Source organism: Geotrypetes seraphini, chromosome 4, assembly GCF_902459505.1.
Source record: "Geotrypetes seraphini chromosome 4, aGeoSer1.1, whole genome shotgun sequence".
Taxonomy (NCBI): domain Eukaryota; kingdom Metazoa; phylum Chordata; class Amphibia; order Gymnophiona; family Dermophiidae; genus Geotrypetes; species Geotrypetes seraphini.
Window position 1 is genome coordinate 168,582,289 of NC_047087.1, and position 23,959 is coordinate 168,606,247.

At 41.2% G+C, this 23,959-nt stretch overlaps 1 protein-coding gene across 2 annotated transcripts in view; it reads right to left on the minus strand.

Moving 5' to 3' along the window:
* Positions 1 to 256: 256 nt before the first annotated feature.
* LOC117358956 (SNF-related serine/threonine-protein kinase-like) overlaps positions 257 to 23,959 on the minus strand; it is a 194,874-nt gene continuing 171,171 nt past the window's right edge. For both annotated transcript variants that reach the window (XM_033940921.1, XM_033940922.1), the window contains exons 5-6: positions 7,816 to 7,953; positions 257 to 2,012 (exon numbers count right to left, since the gene is read on the minus strand). In XM_033940921.1, coding sequence (XP_033796812.1) covers positions 779 to 2,012; positions 7,816 to 7,953 — 1,372 coding nt within the window. In that variant the 3' untranslated portion in view covers positions 257 to 778. The remainder of the gene's footprint in view (positions 2,013 to 7,815; positions 7,954 to 23,959) is intronic.

A 23,959-nucleotide genomic window follows, 5' to 3' on the forward strand; every position in this document is an offset into this window, starting at 1 on the left:
TGTTTGCAGCCATGAAACATGTCCATACACTGGAAAGAGGCACCACCAAAAACTAGTTCCTAAACTGGATTATTCAAAATTACCAGAGGTAGAAGCAAGAGAAGCATAACTGTGGAGTCCCAATGCACAGGACACATTTTAAAGGACAAATGCATTATTTTTTTTTACCCTACAACATAGTGCATTCTGCTACTGTCATTTAAAAAAAAAAAAAAAAGACAAACAGAAAAAGCAGGCAATGTATAAATCAGTCGTTCATTGAATTGAGCAACATAGTTTTGTGTCTAGCATCTCTGTGTATGATGGATTGGAAATCTAACTTTTCCACTATTCACAGAGGTGGAGCAAAACTTGTTTTCACCTTCTCTGTCCCATCTAGAATTTTATAAAGCATTGAATAAGAAATCTGTAGGTGCTTTAAAAAAGTTCTTTTTTTTTAAAATTTGAAGTATGGTATCTAAGCGTTACTTAGTACAACCTTGAGGCTTGTAGAACTGACAATCACTTCACTCCTCTAACATGCTTTGTCTGCGCTTGCATGAGGTAATGCTCTTATACCACAGAAGGTAAGTCAATTAAGAAATATTAAATTATAGCTTAATGACAACAGTCCCTATTCAGTCTGTGTGCCCACAGACACTGTGTCAATACAGTGTTTGAAAAGCATGATTTACAGCCGGTCCTTTACCCACTTGTAATCTCTTCAGCTTATATCAAAGTTCCACTGTACATGGGGGAATATCTCATGAACAGTCTGCATTGCACCTGCTCTGAACCTTTATATAACATGACAGCAGTTAAATTGCCCAATGGACAGAAGGTTCTCCTTGGAGCTTGGTTTGATGCGAAATGCTAATGCTTTCTCGCAGAGAGGAAACTGCAAGATCCTGTCCTTGAGGTTGCCACTTTTATTTTTAGAAGGGTCCAACTTAATGACAGGGTCCGCAGTACTCTCAATGCCTGTCAGTCCACCTTCATGAACACTCTTGTCGATTTTGTCCACGGGGTACTTTGGCCTCTTTGAGGCTCCTGTCTCTGAAGTCCCTTTGCCCATTCTAGATCTCTCTTCCAGAGCTGACATATCAGTTGAGATTCCTTTGATGTTCTCTCTGCCCTGGACACCCTGGCCCACAACACAATCAGTATAGCTCACCGTTTTTGAAAGCTTCTCCACAGCATTCCCCATGAGTTTTGTTGTATTGTTATTGTCTTCCGTTCCCGAGCAGTTCTCTAGTTCACATTCTTCCAAAACAGTTACCACATTCTCTTCCTCTGCACAGCAGTGTCTGAACTTTTTACTAACTCCTCCTTTCTCCATAGCTCCACAGGACACTTGTTTGCAAGTACTAAGAGTATCCTCATTAATGCCCAATCTTGTGTTCCGCTTCCTGATATCACCCAGCTTCTGAATACCTGGTCTTTCCAGGTCTGAGGTTTTCCTGGTTGTTTCTCTGTGACTAATTTCTACATCTTTTGGACTGGCCACATCTCCACTAGACGCCAAATTACACTCTGCCTCAGTAATGGGATCAGGCGTACCTTGCCTCCTGCCTCCATGCAAAGTGTTATCCTCTCTTTGAACTTTAACTACACCATCAAGGGAGTCCTGGGTGCTCTGCAAGTTTCTATCCAGCTCTTGACTTTGTGAGATAATTCTGTTCTCTGCTGTGTCAGCATCGCTCTTTTCCTGTTCATTCTCTTCCTCTTCCTCTTCACATATTCGCTGTAGGGCAGGAATGCTCTTGGCAACAGGTGCCTCAGCTATGGAAGGCCTAAGGAGACCTCTGACTGGTTGTCCATTGCCATGAAAACTGGAAATGGTATCATCTCCGCCCTCTAGATGTAGGGAAACCAGCTTCCTGTTGTTATATGTATTCTTTCCACAATCTTCTGTGGATGCTTTTGCAGAACACTGAAGGAAAGCGAAAGCTGCCAGTTCATCTGGCATTGCCATGAAATTTGAATGATCCTCAACATTAGTATCTGTGGTCAGGCTCTCTTGCACTGGGGACCTGAGAGGGAGAAGAAAGAGACTTTCAGTCACAGATACAGATCAAGACTGATTTTTTTTACAGGGCATACTTACAGCTGATAGCAAGCTCCTACCATAAAAGAAAAGCTGACCAAGATCTGGTTTAACCCTATTATATCTCTAAATTTGAAATCCTTTCTAGAGAAACTAGAATTATCAGTGCACACATGTTATAGGATAAAATTGGGAGCTTGCTGTCAGCCCAAGATATAATGCAAAGAGGACAGTCCTTCCTTTCTCCACTGAAGAATTTAAATACACTTATACTTTTTATTAGACTGGTGATCTGGCATGCCCTCTCCCTCCCAAGCAATACAGTTGTCTTCAGCACTGTGGACTACCAATTGGACTATTTCATTGAAAAGATCAGGAGATCATTATTTGATTATTTCAAATGCATAGCCACCTTCTGTTTTTGGGAAAGGTGCATTAAGTATTCTAAAAGTACTAAACAATGTTACAACAAATAATAAAATGCAAAAAAAATCAATCTAATAAAATAAACCCTCCAATAAACCTTCCAAAATAAGTCAGTGAATAAAAACATAAAAGAATAAAAATAAGAAATAAAAACCAAAGATCAGAGAACCAAATGGCACAATTTAAAATCTATCTCATCAAAGATGGAATTGCTCATCATAAAAAAAGTTTTAAAAAACCCCAAGGCTGTAAAACAGCTGAATGATTTACAAAAAAAAATAAAATTAACACAGGAAATGTTTCATTATAAAATGGATTTCCTAACAGAATTTTAATCAAAATACTTGGAGACCCCTAATCTAAGGCCCTTTATTGCTAGTACCCAAACTCTCTCACTAACCCTTAAATCCCAATCTTTTTATGCTGGTTCCCAAGTTCACAGTAACTCCCACATTCCAAGTCCTTGAGCACTTTCTCACCAATGTTAAAAACTATTACATAATGCTGGTCCCACAGCTATCTCAAGAGCACTCAAATTCAGCCATCTTACTGCAGATCCCTGAGCCTATCACTTCACTGCTAGATACAGAGTTACCGTAAAGCCCATAAACCCCAACCTCCTTACTTGTATTTACTATCTTTTTCACCAATGTTTAACCTCAACCCACTTACTGCTAGGCTGACTCTGAGACACACAACCCCAGCTCCTTTACTTAAAGTCCTCAAACTATTTCAAAACCTAGTTCCTGAACCCATAACCTAAACCTGACATGTGCACTGCCGATACCCACTCCTCCTTCACTGCAGGTCCTTAATCTCTTAAATACCCAAATTCCATCACTTTTACTGTCAGATCCTGAGCAATTTTACTGACATAAAAAAACAAGCCTCTTTTCATACAATGTTTTTATCTATTACTCACAGATAACAAAAACAATGTAGTACACAAAATAATCCCATTCCTCCCTCCCATCAACCTCTCTCTTCTCCATATCTAACACAACATACAAAATTATATCCCATAAATTAAAAATCATACAAAATAATAATACAGTCAAACTCTTCATCAACCACCACCACCCTCTCCAAGGAAATAGCCAGGTTTTTAAGGTGCTCCAAAATTTCCCACAATGGTCAATCATACTGAATTCAGGCAATTTATTCAATCTCATGGGAGCCGCCACAGAGGAGGGTCTCACTCTAAGATGAGAGCTTCTAGTAACATTTCTTGGCTAGTCCCAAGCCCATCCTAGGGCCACCAAACCATTGCTCACTGAGCTCCCTCAAAGACCCAGCCCTAGTCACTTCAATAGGGCCATTCCATGTCAAGTTTTCTAGGCCTTCCCACTTGACCATCTCAGAAGTTGATGAAATTTTTACTGGAAGAACAATAGGACATGCAATGAATATGTGCAAAGTCTTAGAGCATGATCACAACTTCTTGTAAAGTTAGGGGTTTCATTATTGGGGCCACTTTTTTTGTTCCATGGACAACACAGTTCATGAATAGCTGCATTGCCTTCCTGTTGAGGTTGTCATTGGAGCTTGAAGAACCATAAAAATATGCTCCTCTGAAACCTACACAGTATCTTTTTTAATGGGCCAATGAAAGGATGAAGCAGGGCCTTGTGGATGTAAAAAGTTAATTAAGGCATCATTGTGTTCTAAGGAGATTTCAGAAATATTTCCAGTCTACCAATAACTGTCATATATGCAAGCAACATATTGGCTGGGCTGCAAGTTGACAAGTTGAATAAATGAAGGAGGATCATCAGCTTTAGTTTCCATTTTGATGGACCATTTACAAGAGTATATGTAAGAAGTGGATGTGGTAACCTGAGTTAGCATGGCAAGCCCAACAAGCTTAGCTGCATCATGCAATTTCACCCCTCTAGCTCATTTGCATATTATATAATAGGATGCCAAAGATGCCCTTTTTTACCACTGCAAGTTTACTACTACTACTACTACTACTACTATCCACTGAATCGTGTCCGACCCTTGGCTACTCTGTAAGCCAGTCCTCACCATGCTTCCCTGTTTCCATGGCTTCTTTCAATTGCTTGATGTTCATTCCTGTGTCATTCTTGATGGTATCCAGCCAATGGGCCTTTGGTCTCTCCTGCTTCCTTTTACCACTGATCAGTGGTAAAAGGAAGTAGGAAGGCAATTCTATGTTGCACCTCCTTTTCTAGTGAATTCGCCCTCATCACATGTCCAAAATAGGTCAGTTTCTGTCTGGTAATCTTGCCTTCCAAGGACAACTCTGGGTTTATATGATCAAGAACATCTTTGTTGGTGATCCTAGTTGTCCATTGGATTCGTAGAAGTCTTCTCCAGCACCACAGTTCAAAGGTGTCAAATTTTTCTTCTATCTGTTTTCGTGAGTGTCCATGTCTGCATGTGAATAATGCATGCATTTGAGACCTAACTTCTGGCCAAAGCAAGGCCGAGTCAAATATGAAATAGAACGGTTTTTGTAACAAAAAGATGCTCTTTCAATTGATATAAAAAATTTTAAAAATTGAATGATGTACACTTGAGATATTTGAATCCAAAATGGCCAAAATCTGTACTTGTATAATTTCTTTGTGTAATTATATCTTTACTTACAATTGGCTGCAGAGCCTTTAATGCAAATCCTATGTGCATGTCATGTGCCATGACTGGTACAGTTATGACGAATTGAAATACAGGTCAGGAGCAATGAAGAGTCAAAGAAGGCATTACATTTCTTTTATAACATTTTTTTGCCTACTTTGCTGGCTCATAAAAGGGAAAGTAAACTAATGTTACATTCCAAACTTTGCATATGAAGTTAGTGCCAGGCTCCCCTCCTGACTCTTGGTCAATCATTGGCTTTACAATGTACACATATGCTGACGATATCCAGCTTCTCCACCCAAAAGATCCAGACAATCCAAACGACAAATATGAGAATAATCAAAAGGTTGAAAAAATAAGTAATTGGCTGAAGGACAACTTGCTGGCATTGAATATCAGTAAAATAAAAACAATGCTTTTTCCACTCAAGGATGGATTCTTCCTTACAAGCCCTATTCATCTCAAATCAACCCTGCTACAAACAGTAACATCTATTAAACTGTTAGATGTAATATTCAACGACAAACTAATATTCCATCTACAGATCAGTGCTGTTGTGCAAAAATGTTTCTATAGACTGCGCATGATACATTCTCTCTCAAAATCTTCTTGATCCACCTTGCAGAAACGTCCTAATACATTCCCTGGTCATCTCAAGGCTCAATTATTGCAACACGTTGTACAAGAGTATAACACAAAAAGAACTTAGACATTTGCAGATAGTACAAAAGATGGCAATCAAATTTATAGCAAAGGCAAAGAAATATGAACACGTGACTCCACTATTGATTAAAGCACACTGGCTTCTGATCTCACATATAAAATTCTTATTTTAACTTTTAATAATAATAATAAATTTATTCTTCTATAATGCCATTACCCAAGAGTTCTAGGCAGTTCACAGCGTAAGAAACTGAACAATCAGCGAAGTACATACATATCATAAATTTAAAAAAAACCAAGATTAAAAATGGTAAAATAATTACAATGCTAAGAAGGCCTAATTATGTGATAAATTTGGCAACAAAGCAGACTTTACTAATTTTCAAAAAGAACAGTAAGAAATGGCTTGATGAAGACATTCACTGAGCCAACATTTAAGTTTGCCTGCCTGAAATGCTAAGGTTCTTTCAAAAAAGGTCTTAAATCTAACACCATTTGGCTTAGGATAGGTAAATAAGTTAGAGCTTCTCATAAGCCTTGATGGTCTATAAAATTCAAAGTGAGGGAACAAATAAATTGGAGACTCTCCTGAAATCAGCTTAAACTTTTAAAGCTCGAGCAACCAATCTCCTTGAATTTATAAATAGACTTCTTATACCATACGCTCCAACAAGATCTCTCAGATCAAACACTCAGCATCTGTTATCCATTCCCTCTTTACGACATATTAACACTATGCGTTCAACAAGTTTTTCAGTAACTGCACCCCTACTTTGGAATTCCGCACCAATCCATTTAAGGGAAGAAACGTCTCTAGACTGTTTTAAATCAAAATTAAAGGCTTTCCTATTCAAAAGCAGATCTGATTTATAACCATCCTATTAATGATGCCTTGAAATTAATTCTCTCAGTCTTATTGTCAGGCCAGATCCCCCTTCCTCACGTGCTAACCCTATATGTCTTCTGTCTTATTTCTGATGTAGTTCCTGCCCCATTCCTCTTGTCCTAGTATGTCTGTTTGACTTTGTTTGGTTTCTCTACGTTTGTTGGACATATTTTATGTTTAAATCATCTTTATTGAGCTCAGTATTAACAACAGAATGCCAACAACATCAGCAAAACAATAAGCACTGGCACACAGAAAACAGCAACACTAGCTCAAACGTTTTGTGCATTTTATACAGCATGAACAACCTACCCTCAAGAAACTAAAACCATAAAGAATAAGAATTTTAAAAAAGGTTAATTATTCAAAAATTCAACAGCCGACTCTGGGCTACAGATGAAAAGGAGTTGTAGACATATTTTATGTATTACCTATTTTTTTTTAATTGTATTCCGCTTAGAAGTCTGATTAAGCAGATTAACAAATTTTAATCAAACTTGGCTATATTAATCTGCAAAATTTCTATTCTCTTGAAGGCTTTGTTGGGCTGTAGTAGTTGGACAAAGTTGCCATTTTGTGTTATGCAGAGCACAGTACTCCGAGACTGACCTACATTCGACAGCCTCTAGGTCTGAAACTAATAGAGATACAGCTGAAAAATTTTACATGGCTTCATTTGAGGCTATAGGTAACATTCACACAAAATTTTATTCAATTTGGAGTAAGTCAAGGGGATGATTTTCAATATTGGACCACTTGACATGGAATGACCCAATAAGCTCAGAAAAAAGCAAACCTGGTCACAAGTTGTCTCAAACACATTGAGTTTTCTTGCCCCCAAACTAGCTTAGACAGATCCATCCTTTTTGCAGTGGGTTCATTCCACTCACATCCAAAAACTCAGCTAAGGCAGCAGTGTAAACAGCTGAGACTATTCAGTGACTCAGTTCTTCAGTTTATGAAGTGGGATGAAGCAAGTACTGATGTTACTGTACACTCTGTGAAGACACTCCACTTCTTAATTTGGTTTTGGTTTCTCAGCAGAACTTTAAGAACTCCAATACGTTTATTCTACAGCACCAGCACGTGCCAGTTACTGGATTCAGACAAGTTACATTTCTAAACCTGAACTCAAGAACAGTTACAATTCAGATACAGGTTCTGTCAGAGGGTTTACAAGCCACAGTGAAACACCGAGGAGCTACAATACCTGCTTCCAATTGGCTCAGTCCAGCTGTAGACAAGATTGATGGCCTGGCTTTGTTTCTCCTGCTTTTCTCTCAAGATCCTCTCAGCCAGAAGGAAGTAGGTAGCTGTCACATGATTGTACCGGTCAGCTTCCAGTGCTCTGAATAAATTACAGAAGAGCTTCAGAATTCTAGCAGGAAAGCAATTGCTAATGAAGAACAGGCAAGTCAGTTACATACGCAGACAAGAGAGACAGACATAGAGCTAGTTACTAACTTGCATTACCATGTTAAATGAGCACAAAAACCATTAATGTACATTATTAATAACTAGGTCCAATAGCATAAAATAGGACTTGCAGTGAATTAATATGTGTCAATGGCATTCGTGCATGCTAACACAGTAGTACACATTAGTAACAAGTTGGTAGATTAGTAGACAATAAAAATACACAGACAGATTAACATACAATAGAAAATAGATATAACAGACCCAGATGCATTAATTCTATAGTTTGACTAGACAGATACTTTATGTAGATTCAATAACTTTAGTCTAATTGATTGATGACAACAGTCAATCAACAACTAGCATACAAGTAGTTCTTAACCAGTTCTTGCCATTTTAACATTGCTCCCTTGTTTATTTCTTTTTGCTAGATTACATAGAAAACATAGAGTATGACGGCAGAAAAGGGCCATCGGCCCAACAAGTCTGCCCACTCGAAGAACCCTCCCCCTAAGCACTTCCTCGAAGTGAACTCACATGCTTATCGCATTTTTTCTTAAAATCAAGCCTCAACTACCTGAAGTGGAAGATCATTCCAACAATCAACCACCTTTTCGGTGAAGAAATACTTCCTAATGTCACCATGAAATCTCCCACCCTTGATTTTTTATGGATGCCCTCTTGTCGCTGTAGGTCCTGTAAGGGAAAAGATGTCTTCTTCCACCTCAATATGGCCAGTAACATATTTGAACGTCTCTATCATGTCTCCTCTCTCTCTGCGTTCCTCGAGAGAGTATAACTGCAACTTACCTAGACGTTCTTCACATGGGAGATCCTTGAGTCCTGAGACCATCCTAGTGGCCATTTGCTGAACCGACTCTATTCTCAGCACATCCTTTTGATAATGTGGCCTCCAAAATTGAACACAATACTCCAGATGAGGTCTCACCATGGACCTGTACAGCGGCATTACCACTTCAGGCTTCGGCTGACAAAACTTCTTCGGATGCAACCCAGCAATTGTCTAGCCTTGGATGAAGCTTTCTCCACGTGATTAGCAGTCTTCATATCTTCACTAATGATTACTCTCAGGTCCCGTTCTGCAACAGTTCTTTTTAAGGTCTCCCCATTCAGAGTGTAAGTTCTGCATGGGTTTCCGCTATCAAGGTGCATAATCTTACACTTTTTGGCATTAAAACTCAGTTGCCAAGTAGTAGACCATTGCTCCAGTAAAAGTAGGTCCTGCGTCATAGTGTCAGGCCCGGTAACTCCCCCCACTATGTTGCATAGTTTAGCATCATCGGCAAATAATGTAATTTTACCTCGAAGTCCCTGATGCAGGTCCTGTACAAAGATATTAAATAGGATTGGACCCAAGACACTCCACTGCGGCACTCCACTGATCACTTCCGACGTTTCAGAGGGAGTACCATTTACCACCACCCTTTGAAGTCTGCCACTGAGCCAGTCACTGATTCCAGTCACTGCCACATTAAGTTGAAGATTCTTGTCCTGATCCACCATGCAATTCTCTGCAAACTGCCATCAGGCTAACTTAACTATTCCGTATACCCCTCCAATATCCTTCATTCCTCTCACACACACTTAAATTCCGTCCCTTCACCATCACTTCTTTGTTTCAACATTCTTCAACACTACTTTTTTCTCTTTTGGCACTCCATGCCCTCATATCCTCACCAAGAATCCTCTGATCCTAAATGTGAAAAAGCACTTAAGGCTTGTATTTTTTTTTCCACCTCTCCTTTTCCCAGGTCTTAGGTGAGGGATAGTGGTGAAACTCATATGCATCTTCATGTTCCTCTGCTTATACTGTAATTGTAACTTCTTTTCTGATTTCTGTCCGTTTTATTAATATTGTAACCCATCCTGCTGGAAATCCAAAAACTCCATGTATCCTTTCCTGCACTGCGAGACTACAAAACAGGGACCCAATTTTTTTTATTTTTTTAACAGGGATTCTCTCCCCCCACCAACATCCATTTTTGATTAGTCCAACTAGAGAATACAGAGTATATGGTGGAGCACAGTCTGTCTTCTTTTTTTTTTTTTTAATTGAAAACAAGGCAAAACAAAATGTCTTCTAATGATGTTTTATTAACAAATGAATAGACGCAACATAATAAATCATTTGCTAGACTTTTCAGAATAATAAAAGAAATCAATTGTTCAAAATTGTCTAACATTGGGCTTTTTGCTGACAAACATTTCTCAGAAAAGTTCAGATTCCGTTCTTTTGTTTGCTTTGTTGTAATGCACACTGCCATTATGACAACCTCCATTTACCTAAGGAGACTTTGTGCTAGCCCCAGCTCTCCCTCTGACATCACTGCCTGGCTCTGTAACCAGGAAGTGACTTCAGAGGGAGAGCTGAGGCTGGTGCGAGATGCAGGTTGGGGATGCTGCTCCTGCCAGCAAAGAGCCAAAGAGGTACAGGGGCAGAGAGGAGGAGAGGTGCTGGTACTTCCAACCAAGACAGCACTCGAGGTGGTCCACCCCCCTTTCTCCCCCTTACTATACCATTGACCACAAAATATATGAGTAGGTAGGAAAGCGATGATCAAGTTTTACACTGTTTAATTAGTTTTGGGGATTGTATTTCATTTGTTTTGTGCTCTTTCCACTGGTTGTCAATTAATCATCAGGCTAAATTTAAGGTGTTAGATAGACAGTAGTGTTAAATAGTCAGCATTCTGAATGGAGAAAGATAGATAGTCGGGTTCCCCAGAGGTCAGTGCTGGGACCTCTGCTTTTTAACATACTGTATTTATAAATGATCTAGCTAGTGAGATACCGTAATTAAATTTGTTGATAAAACAAAGTTGTTAAATGCAGTGGCGTACCAAGGGGAGGGCGTGGGGGCGGTCCGCCCCGGGTGCCAAACCCTGAGGGGGTGCTCCCGGTCTGGTCCGGTTCTCCCCCCCCCCTGCGCCGGGTGTCGCGTCTGGAAACAGCCTACAGCAAGATCGCGATGCCAGCGATCTTTGCCTGCTTCGGCTGTTTCCTCCGCCATGGTCCTGCCCCTCCTCTGACGTCAGAGGAGAGGCGGGACCGCGGCGGAGGAAACAGCCGAAGCAAACAAAGATCGCTGGCATCGCGCGATCTTGCTGCAGGCTGTTTCCCCAGGGAAATGAAGCGGGGAGGACGGGGGAATGAGCAGTGCTTCGTGGTGGTGGTGGGGCTGAGCGGTCCTTCCAGGTAGTGGGGGGCAGCAGTCCTTCAGGGTGGGGCGGGCAGGCAGACCTTGTGGAGGAGGGGGAGACAGGTCTTCAGGGGGACAGGCCTTCATGGAGAACAGGCAGGCAAGCCTTCAAAAGGGGGACAAGCCTTCGGAGGGGGTGAAAGCCTTCGGGGGGGACAGGCCTTCAAGAGGGACAGGCCTTCAAGGGGAACAGGCAGGCAGGCCTTCAAGGGGGGACAGGCCTTCGGGGGGGGTGTAGGCCTTCGGGGGGGGTGCAGGCCTTCAAGGGGGGCAGGCCTTCAGGGGGAACAGGCAGGCAGGCCTTCAAGGGGGGGACAGGCCTTCAGGGGTGGGATGCAGACCTTTAAGGGGGGACAAGCCTTCAGGGTAGGGGGGACAGGCCTTCAGGGTAGGGGGGACAGGCCTTCAGGGGAGGGGGGGCCCTGGTGTAGAAGTACACAGAGGGAAGGGGGAGGGGTTCAAAGAGACGTGCATATTCCGGACTTTGGGTGGGAAGAAATAATGGGTCTGAAAATAGAGGAGAGAGAGAGAGAGATGATGGACATGGGTTTTAGGGAGGGAAGGAACAGAAAGGGAGCGAAGTTGGACACAAGGGATGGTGTGGAGGGGGGGATAGAGATACTGGTTAGGAGGGTAGTTGGGAAAAGAAAGGGAGAGATGGTGGACCCTGGGGTGGTGGGGAAGGAGGGAGAGCTGCTGGATGAAAGGGTAGTTAAGAAAAGGTGGATCTGTGGAGGGAGACAAAAAAAAGGAAAGATGCCAGACATCTGGGGGAGGGAAGGGAAACGGAAGGGGAGGACAGAGATGGCAGATGGATGGTTAGCACGGAGAAAGAAGAAAGAAGGAGACCCTGGCAAGCAAGTTATCAGAAGACAACCAGAGCCTTGGACCAACAAGATTTGAAAAATAACCAGACAACAAAAGGTAGAAAAACTAATTTTATTTTCTGTTTTGTGATTACAATATGTCAGATTTGAAATGTGTATCCTGCCAGAGCTGGTGTTAGCCCGCAAACGTGAGCTAGGATTTAACAGAGAGAGGAAAAGTCCTTTTTGTTTCTTTATTTTATTTATACCACAGCGCCAGTGTGGTTAGAAGCCAAAGGGGGGTGAAAGAGCTATAAAATAAACCCACCAGGATGTTTGTAAAAAACACCCAATTGGGCAGGAAAATCGAATCGATAAACCAATTTAATAGGCTGAATCGAATCGAAATTTTTTTTCCTGAATCTGGCAGCACTAGTTTGCGCTACTGTCTTAGACTTTAGGACATGGGATTGGGAAAAGATGGCATCCTCAGTACTTTATAATGCAAGTGAAACGAGGATTTAGTCAGATTTTTGAAGGGTCTGCAGAAGAAAAATATTGTTTAGGCCGGGGACATGAGACAGCAGGAAATGGAATCTTTTCTTACTTCTATTTTTGTGAATGGAAAGGCTGAGGATGTCAGAGAGTTCAGTTAAAATATGTGCTTTATAAGAAAATATAATAATGTGTTTTATAAAGTTTATAGCATTGTTGGCCTACCCGGTGAGGTGTTTCTAGTGGTGGTGGTGGTGGCAGTAGCGTGGCAATGTGTTGAGAGGAAGAGGTAATCTGGGAAATACTGCTGAGCAAACTCCGGGCCCATTTCCACCCCCCAGTTAGTCCACTCCACTCAACTGGTTCACACACTGAGTGGGTCTTTGGGTGTTGTTCCTGGGTAGTTGTTTTGGGATCTCTTCCAGTGGTTTGTCAGTATCTCCTTCTGGTCCAAGGAAGGAAACTTTGTTAACCTTAGCACTGACCTACAGAATATGTTTGTAACAGCGCTGCTTGTGTGGCATTAGTCTATGTAGTAATCGAAAGAAAAAACCAGACCTTTGCACATTTTTGCACTATATGATGGGTGTATGAGGAGATTCACATTTCCTGCACAGCTAAGTCCATGTGAAGTTATCTTGTGCTGTATTTGACATCTAGCAAAGTCTCTGTTTGGAAGGAAAGATCTCAGCTTAAAAATGAAGTGGCCAGAAGTTATGGTAAAAGCAGATTAGCGTAGCTGGTTTTAAGAAAGGTTTGGACAAATTCCTGGAGGAAAAGTCCATAGTCTGTTATTAAGACATAGGGGAAACATCTGCTTGCCCTGGATCAGTAGCATGGAATGTTGCTACTCTTTGGGTTTTGACCAGGTACTAGTGACCTGGATTGGCTTCCATGAGAATGGGTTACTGGGCATGATGGACCATTGGTCTGACCCAGTTAGGCTATTCTTATGTTATGTTCTCATCTGTAGGGGCCTTTGTTTTCACTTCTTATTTTAATGTATTTTTTTTCTGAGAACTTATCAGTGTTTTTTATAATGGGAACAAAAATGGAGGAGAATTAATGTGTGTGGAATGGGGGGGTAACTAATTTCTTCAGCTAAATAATTCAATCCACCTCAACTAGACATAGGAGAACTCACGCACCATTCACACACCCTCCAACCAAAATCGTCAAAAGAAAAAAACAGTTCGACAACCTCCTAGCCATTCGAGCTGCAACACTCGACCCCCAACTCTACAACCTATTGATCTCGACCACAAACTACAAAACCTTCAAAAAAGAAATAAAAACCCTTCTATTCAAAAAACACATAAAACCGAACTAACACAATCAGAACTGTCCCAAGCATCACCTGCAACTACTCCATATGTACTTCTGATGTCATGACAATTCAGACATAATTTATGTTATGTTATAGTATGTTTGGAATAATGGTTACATATATGAGGTTCAATAAAAGAAAATTTTCACTGCCTGTTTCTATTATGACCATTTATTCAGTTTCATGGTTATTACAAAAAATATTTTTTTACATGGGGGTGTGTCAAAAAATGATGGGCCCCGGGTGCTACATACCCTAGGTACGCCACTGGTTAAATGGCAAGAGGACCTTACAAGACTGGGCATCACAATAGGAGATGACGTTTAAATGTGAGCGAGTCCAAAGTGATGCATGTGGGAAAGAGGAGCCCAAACTTTAGCTACATGATGCAAGGTTCAACATTAGGAATCACTACCCAAAGAATCTAAGTGTCATCATTGATGATCAAAAATATCAAAAAGCCTAAGAATATATAAATATATATAAGGAGGGGTCAGTCTCAAGTACAAATCAATACCAAAGACCTGCTCCTAGTCTTTTGTATTCTATCTAGGTGTACATGTGCGAACATAGAATACAAAGGACTAGGAGCAGGTCTTTGGGATTGATTTGTCATCATTGATGATACATTGAAACCCTCTGCTCAGTGTGCAGCGGTGGCTAAGAAAGCAAATACAATGTTAGGAATAATTAGGAAAGGAATGGAACATAACATAACATAGCATTTTATTTGTATATCGCAATACACCATTTTCAATGTTGTTAACAGGAGTTAAGGAGAAGACCGTACATAAAGAGGTGAGGATATAAGTACAAGTAACATAGGAACATGATAAGGTCAGAACCAAATACAGTAATGATAAGGTAATACGAAAGAACTCTTGAAGAGGAAATAAGTACAAGTAACATAGGATCATGGCAAGGTCAAGTCAAGTACAATTATGGTAAGGTAATACGAAAAGAGCTCAAGTAGATGAACAACTATCAAATATCGGTACAGATATAGATGTGGAGTACCAAAAGAAAGAGCCAAGAGAAGTCAGGTATAGAGTTGATAGAAAAAGATCTATGCACAGACTCATTCGTCTTGAGGAGTGTGTGTGATATGCAGAGAGGGCACAGGGTTTAGTTCTCTACTAGGAATTTGTTGTGTGTTTTTAATCCTTGCCTGAACTGCCGAAGATGGAGTTGGAATGCAAAAGGTGTGTGTGGGGGGGGGGGGGGGCAAACCCAAATACTTCAGTCATGCAGTTTGGTAGGAGACTATAAAGAGTCTTGTACATGAAGCAGCCCAGTTTAAATAATGATCGGGCCTCGATCAGAAGCTAGTGCAGTTGCTTGTAGTAAGTGGGAGTGAGTGGTCCAGACTGGGGTAAGTTTGTTATTGTAGAAGACTTGGTATAAATGACTTGTTAGGAAGCCCCTAAACCAATTTAGAACAGTTCTTGTGATGGAAATAGCATCCAGGCATGAAAAAAGTATGTAGTGGTCTACAAAGCCAAAGGTGCTGCTAGGTCGAATTATAGTATACGAGCACTCTGTCCTCTGCTGAAGAGTTGGTAGATATCGTTCGTTAGTGAGGCTAGAACTGTCTCTGTTCTGAATAGTGGCCGAAAGCCATATTGGGAGTCGTGAAGTATATCATTCTCTTCTAGATAGTTGAGCAGTTGGTGATACACTAGTCCTTCTAGTAGTTTCACAAAGAAAGGGATGGAGGTGACAGGTCGGTAGTTAGATACAATTAGATACTGAAGAATGTTTTCTAGCAAGCCCTAATGAAAAAATTCAGGAAAGAACTATACATTTGAAGAGTCAAAGTTTCAAGATAGTGTCAAATTTGAAAATTTTGGGAATAACTTTCGGTTACTGGTCCAATCTACGGTATTGTCCACTTTGGATTATTGTAATGTTTATTTGGGGTTACCAAAAAAGATTTTATTAAGACTCCGATTAGTTCAGAATGCTGCAGTTCGTTTGATTTTTGGTCTTAAAAAATATGATCTTGTCAGTCCTTTTTATACCAAACTGCATTGGCTGCCATTTTGTTTTTTAAGTTTGGGTGTATCTGTTATAATGCGCTTTTTGGATTATTGCCCTCTTATTTGATTTCTTATTTGAAACTGTCTTATTCAATAAAATGTACGAGAAATTCAGGTATGTTCATCTTCCCTATCCCAAAGGCCTGTCGTTATGACTTTTTTGGACAGGACATTGGAGTATCAGGCTGGGAAGATGAACTTCTGGTTAAGCCCGTTGATTGCTCTTACTTTACATTAGGAAATGATTAAAAACTTACTTATTTTATAAACAAGAATGCTGATTTTTAATATTTACGATGAGGTTTTTAGTTTTTAATCTTTTTAACTCACATTTTAATTCATAGCAATATTTGAAATTGTATTTTAACTAATGGTGTATTAGACTGACGTATGTAGTAGCACTTTTTTGAAACTGTATCTTTTGCTGAAATGTCTCAGTTTTCCTGTTGTGAACTGCCTAGAACTGTTGGCAGGGTGGTATACAAGAAAATAAATTATTATTATTATTCCTGGTAATGTGCCGTTGTTAAGCATTGTTTGAGTCCAGTTGAAAAGTAAGCTAAGGGGGGAGGCGAGTTGAATGATCTTGGGTGGGCATGTGTCTAATGGGCATCGTCCATGAACGTATTTGGCATAGAGTTTCTGGAACAGGTTGAAGTTGAACTCTGGGGGGGAGGGGGCAAACGTTTCCCAGATTAGGTCTGTGGTATGGTTTTGAGGAGAGATTGCACATGGCTAGTTCTCACTTGTGTTGAGGGGGTTGAGCTTAATGTGGAGAGACTGGATCTTTGAACAGAAGTAATCAGTGAGTTTGTTGACTGGAGGATGAGCTTGTTCCTGGGGAACCAGGACTAGTTTTGTGGTGTTGGTCAGTTTACACTATTCTAAAGAATTCCTTGGTGTTGATGGAGTGGTCACCCACCAGCTGGGAATAGTAGACTTTGCACTTTTCTTTCAGCATTTGTTTACATTCGTGTACTTATTTGTGCCAGTGTCCCTTGTTGACCTGGATTTGATCTTTGTGCCATGTCCTCTCCAGGTGGTAGACTGTGCTAAAATGAAAAGATCGGTTATCAAGCAGCTTCTAAATTTAGTATAAAAAAGTTCCGTACGCAGGGCAGGATTAATTCGAGAGCCCCTAGGCACACAAGTACACTGGGCCCCCTGCCCAGCCCAGCCCCACCCCACCCCACCATGCGCCCAGGCGGAAACAGGAAGCTGCGTCAGAGGGAAACTTTGGGCAAGCAGCACCGCTTGCACAATTACAGTTCTCGTTGTCTTTCTTACCCGTGTTGCTTGCTTGTCTTACTTTCCATCGATGGAGGGGCCCTCGTTGCTGATCGATGCTGGAGGGGCCCATTGCCGTTTGGAAAAAACAATGTTGATGCCCTCCTTCATCGGGTCCCCCTGACCATTTCGGGCCCTAGGCATGTGTCTACTTGGCCTATTGGTTAATCCTGCCCTGTCCGTATGTAATTCAATAGGAATAGAATTCCATAAATATGGTGCAGAAGCAAAAAAAGCAAAATTTCGTGTTGAAGTCAGTCTTGCCAGGTGAACTGAGGGTAGAGACAACTGCTGAGTGTTGGAAGAATGCAAATTTCTAATTAGTCTGTAAGGTACCAAAAACTTTGATAAGTAGTCAGGTGTACCTAAATGTAAAACTTTGAAAGTCAAGGTTAATGTTTTATGCATTAAACAAAATTTTATGGGTAGCAAGTGGTACTCCTTCAAAAGCAGAGTCACTTGATCATATCTACAGACATTGTTTAAAACCCTGGTGGCAGTATTTTGTACTGTTTGGACTATTGTAATATAATTTATACTGGTCTCCCGAAGTTGCTCTTAAAAAATTACAATTTGGAAATTACTAAAGCGTGAATTAAAGATTCATAACTTGATTTATCAATATAGGGACGAACAGCTTTGACAAAGTGATGCAAAACAAGATCTGGTCACAGATGATTGTTTACTGAATGACAGTGACACATCTAGATGCACACCTAGGTACTTCATGGTGTCAAATAATACAACATAAGAACATAAGCAATGCCTCCGCTGGGTCAGACCTGAGGTCCATCGTGCCCAGCAGTCCGCTCATGCGGCGGCCCAACAGGTCCAGGACTTGTGCAATAATCCTCTATCTATACCCCTCTATCCCCTTTTCCAGCAGGAAATTGTCCAATCCTTTCTTGAACCCCAGTACCGTACTCTGCCCTATTACGCATTCCAGGTGTCCACCACACGTTGGGTAAAGAAGAACTTCCTAGCATTCGTTTTGAATCTGTCCCCTTTCAATTTTTCTGAATGCCCTCTTGTTCTTTTATTTTTTAAAAGTTTAAAGAATCTGTCCCTCTCTACTCTCTCTATGCCCTTCATGATCTTGTAAGTCTCTATCATATCCCCTCTAAGTCTCCTCTTCTCCAGGGAAAAGAGTCCCAGTTTCTTCAATCTCTCAGCGTATGAAAGGTTTTCCATACCTTTTATCAGACGTGTCGCTCTCCTCTGAACCCTCTCGAGTAACGCCATATCCTTCTTAAGGTACAGCGACCAATATTGGATGCAGTACTCCAGATGCGGACACACCATTGCCTGATACAACGGCAGGATAACTTCTTTCATTCTGGTAGTAATACCCTTCTTGATTATACCTAGCACTCTATTTGCTCTCTTAGCAGCTGCTGCGCACTGTGCTGTCGGCTTCATTGTCATGTCCACCATTACCTCCAAGTCCCTTTCTTGGGTACTCTTATTCAATAACATCCCTCCCATCGTATAGTTGTACCTTGGTTTCTGCTTCCCACATGTAATACTTTACATTTCTCAACGTGGAACTTCATCTGCCATCTCATCGCCCATTCCCCTAGTTTGTTCAAGTCCCTTTGCAATTCTTCGCGGTCCTCTTTAGTCCAAGCTCCACTAATAGTTTGGTGTCGTCCGCAAATTTTATTATTTCACACTTCGTCCCGGTTTCTAGATCATTTATGAATATATTAAATAGCAGTGGCCCGAGCAATGAGCCCTGCGGGACTCCACTCGTGACCCTCCTCCAGTCCGAGTAGTGGTCCTTTACTCCTACCCTCTGTTTCCTGCCCGCCAACCAGTTTCTGATCATCTATGTATGTCTCCTTCCACCCCATGGTTCTTCAGTTTCCGAAGTAGGCGTTCATGGGGTACCTTGTCAAAGGCTTTTTGGAAATCTAGATATATGATGTCTATGGGGTCTCCTCTGTCCATCCGTTAATTCCTCTGTCCGTTTGTTAATTCCTTCGAAGAAGTGCAATAAGTTTGTTAGGCACGATCTCCCCTTGCAGAAGCCATGTTGGCTGGTTATCAGAAGTTTGTTTTTTTCAAGATGTTCATCGATGTTTTCTTTTATCAGTGCTTCCGCCATTTTCCCTGGAACAGAGGTCAGACTCACCAGTCTGTAGTTTCCCGGGTCACCTCTTGATCCCTTTTTAAAGATGGGCGTAACGTTGGCTATCTTCCAATCCTTCAGGATCATACCTGTTTTCAGGGATAGATTGTAAATTTGCTGCAGTAGTTCCACTATTTCCTCCTTTCGTTTCTTCAGAACCCTTGGATGGATTCCATCCGGACCCGGGGATTTGTCAGTTTTTAATTTTTCTATCTGCCTGCGTACGTCTTCAAGGCTCACTTCCAAGGATGTTAATTTTTCTGCTTGATCTCCATTGAAGATTTGCTCAGGTTCCAGTATGTTGGTTGTGTCTTCATTGTAAATACAGATGAAAAGAACATGTTAAGTCTTTCTGCCACTTCTTTCTCCTCCTTCACCACTCCCTTCCTGTCTCCGTCGTCCAGCGGTCCCATCTCCTCCCTAGCCAGCTGCTTCCCTTTAACATATCTAAAGAATGCAAGAGTGGAGTGACTGAAGGAGAGCTCGAAGTCCCTATAATCCAAATTCTGGTGGTTTTTTGAGGATTTATTATTTAATGCCCATTCGTTGATCATATCCAGGCATATTTGTAAAGGGGTTAAGATCGTTCTGTTTTTGTGGAAAAACTAATTTATTTATTTTAAAAATTTCTATACCATTTAGCAGTAAACGGTTTATATAATTTACATACATAAAATTATAAAAAATATAAGACAAACACACAAACAATCCTCAGAGATCATATCTGCAAACTAACACAAAGCTTATAAAAAGAGATTTTGAATAATTCATCAATTATACCAGAGAAACAAGTTATTGGCTAGAAAAAGGCATCCAAAAATAATTGCATCTTGAGTAGTTTTCTAAATGAGCCTTTTTCATGGCAATTTTGAATTTGACCCACAAGGGAGTTCCATATTTTAACTCCTGCACAGCAGAAGGTCATCTTATCAGTCTCCACAAGTCAGTGAAAAAATAACTCATGATTTGAAGTTCTTGAATCCTTGAGGACAAAGGACTCATGAAAATATTGATAGACCAGATGTCGTCGCTCTTGGTGTTGCAGAGGAGGCTGATGTAGAAAAAAAGCAAAAATATTCTCCGCCACTCAATTCTTGCTGATGAGGGGCACAGGGAGGAATGTTGGTTGGCAAAATAGTGCAGCTCACATGGTGTGCAATGTTAGAGGAGGATCACCACTTGTTTGGAGGGGATGTGGGAGGTCTAGTGCATTCCATTGCTACAAGATTACAGTTTGAAGCAGTACTCATCTAGTCCTAGATTCTAGTGGGTTAGGTTAGAAACTATTCTGATAGACTGAAGAACAGAACGCAGAGGATAGCATTCTTGGAGATTTTGCCGGTACCCAGGGTTGACGAGAAGAGGCAGATGGAGCTGCAAGCAGTCAATGCATGGATGTGGCACTGGTGTGAGGAAGAAGGATTCCACTTCATGCGTAACTGGACGACGTTCTGGGGGAACAGTAAGCTGTACAGGAAGGATGGACTCCACCTCAGCAGAGACGGAACGAGGCTACTTGCAAGCAACATCAAGCGAGAAGTTGAGAAGTTTTTAATCTAGGAAGAAGGGAAAAGCCGACAGTCGACCGAGAAAGAGAGTCGATGGTTCAGGAACCGGTATACCTGGAGGATACCGTGCAGGAAGATAGAGGGGAAGACTCACCAGAGGACACGGTGCAGGAAATTATAGGAGAAGACTCACCGGATCACAGGCAAGATAGACCAAAAGGGACACAAGAGGGAAGGAAATGCAAGAAAAAAACAGGCCGTAAACTGAAGTGTATGTACACGAATGCAAGGAGCCTAAGGAATAAGATGGGTGAATTAGAAGCTATGGCACAAAAAGATAACGTTGCATTGGGTTGCATTGAACAAACAACTGTCTTCTTATCTAGAGTAGATTTACTCACTTTCTTCCTGGCCCTCTTGGTCCACACAAAGGGCCATGCAAAGGGCCCTTTGGTGTGGCTCTTAGACAAGGACCTGACTACTCGGCAGCCCTGACTACTCGGCAGCCCTGCAGAGAGAGGCTGAAGATCACCAGTGCTGGAGGGGGTGGGGCTTCCCGCCAAAGAAGAAAAGAGAGGAAGTGTTCCAGTGCAGTGAGGGGAGACAATCGGGCCTCCCTTCCCCCTCACTGTGCTAGACCAGGGACACACGGTGGCCTACTCAACAGCACTCCAAATGGCTGCAGAGAGAGGCTGAAGATCACTGGTGATGGGGGGGGGAAATCAAAACTGAGAATGTTATAATGCTCTTTCTATGGTTACATGGTGCAACCACACCTCGATTATGGGTGCAATTCTGGTCACTGTATCTCAAAAAAGATACAGTGGAATTAGAAATGATACAGAGAATAGCAACAAAAATTATAAAGGGGGAGAGATCCAAGATGGCCGCGGATGCAAGTCGCTAAAGCAGGTCGCCGAACAGACGCCAAGTTGACGATTTTTGAGCTCTTCTTTGAGCTTTAATCTGTTCTTTAACATGCTGAAAAGAAGGGGAAAGAGCACTGGTGGGGCCTCCCTGCGCTCCGGAACACCTACCTCCGGAAATATTGAAGCGCTGTTTCTGCCATTCCAGGGCACCATGACGACGTCGGGAGATTTGCGGTTAGAGACTCCTCATGTGAACGGAACAGAGGTGTCTCACCGAAGTTTTGAGACCACGTTGAGTCCCGACGTAAGACCTCCTCCTATGCACCCCCGTGCAACCAGCTCCCCAGGGGTCGAGAGCCTACCGGAAGTCGGGATGGGCTCTCCCCCGGAGGCTGCGCGGAGCAGTGTTGAGGAAGCCGTTTCAGGCTCACAAGCTCTGCAGGAGAGCCTGAATACGGACGGGGTTGCAGTAACAACTGAATCTGGACCTACTCTGGTGGAGGGAAGTGGAGGAGAGCGGTCGACTGGTGAGCAAAAACTTTTGATTACTCATTTACAATTTCCTATTATAGTCAAGCCCCAAGAAGTTACTCTAGATGCCTTGTGGGACTTGGTGGCTAATATGGTAAAAACAACTAATATTCAACAAGTGCAAGTGGAGGGGAAAATGAAAGACCAAGAAAAAGAAATTTCCTCAATAAAACAAGACATTGCTGACTCTAATATATCTTTGGATAGTATCAAAAGTGAATTAAAATCTTCCAAACAGCTTCAAGAGACTTTAATTAAGGACAATGTAAATTTGAGAAGGAAGATTGAGTCATTTGAAAATTTTTCAAGAGCCAACAATATCAGATTGATTAATTTTCCAGGAATTACAACCATCACTCCGCGTGAGATGTTAAAACGATACCTGACGGAAATATTAGATGTTCCTGAGGGTTCATTACCTCCATTTACACAGGTGTACTATCTTCCCAAGAAAAATCAAATTCAGCAACAGGAAGAAAGCCAAGGACCAATGGATGTATCGGCATTATTGGAATTATCAGATAGAGAAATGGCTACTCCCGCAACATTAGTGGCAACTTTAGCTCTAACAATGGACAAGAATTGGATTTTGAGACTTTTCTTTAAAAATAGAGCGAAAGAATTTATGGGACTTAAAATACAAATGTTTCCAGACTTAGCTAGAGACACACAAAGGCGAAGAAAAGAGTTTCTTATGTTAAAACCGGGAATCATAGCTCTTGGAGCAACATTTTTCCTACGATATCCTTGTAAATGCGTTATACAATATAATTCTCAAAAATATGTTTTCTTTGAGCCTTACCAGCTGACATCCTTCCTATCTCTTTCTCGGCTCGAGAAGGAAAAGAAAGAAGGAGTATAGAAAAATAGATGTCCTCACTAGCTGACTAGCATTATTTTCCTTAATAATAATTTCTTGTTTCTCTCCGTTCATAATAACATTTTGGATCCTTTGTGGACTTGAGCTGAATTAAGTTTAATTAAGTATCTTTGAATTTATAATATTATTGTGATATTTTTTTTCTTGACTTAACAGCTTTCTGTACAAGTAAATCTTGAATTGTATTTTTGAAAATTGAATAAAGAAATAATAATTAAAAAAAAAAATTATAAAGGGGATGAGACTTCTCCCACTATAGGAAAGGCTAAAGTGGCCAGGGGTCCTCAGCTTGGAGAAGAAACAGCTCAGAAGAGATATGATGAAGGTCTATAAAATACTGAGTGGAGTGGAACGGATATGAATCACTTGTTTACTCTTTCCAAAAATACTAGGACTAGCGGGCATGCCATGAAGCTACTACATTAGTAGATTTAAGACAAAGCAGAGAAAATATTTTATTCACTCAATGTGTAATTAAACTCTGGAATTCAATGCCAGAGAATATGGTGAAAGCAGTTAGCTTAGCAGGGTTTCAAAAAGGTTTGGCTAATTTCCTAAATGAAAAGTCCACAAGTCATTATTAAGATGGACTTGGAAAATCCACTGCTTATTTCTAGGATAAGAAGGATAACATCTGTTTTACTCTTTTGGGATCTTGCCAGATACTTGTAACCTGGATTGCCTACTGCTGGAAACAGTCTGTCCTAGTTTGGCAACTCTTATGTTCTTTTTGTCGCATATTATTTCTGGGGAAAGCTCATTTCGCTTGTTTTATTTTTTTCCTTATGTCATCATAGGAGCAGTGTCATTGAGAGCATGTGCTCTTTAAAAAGAGTGTGCACTCT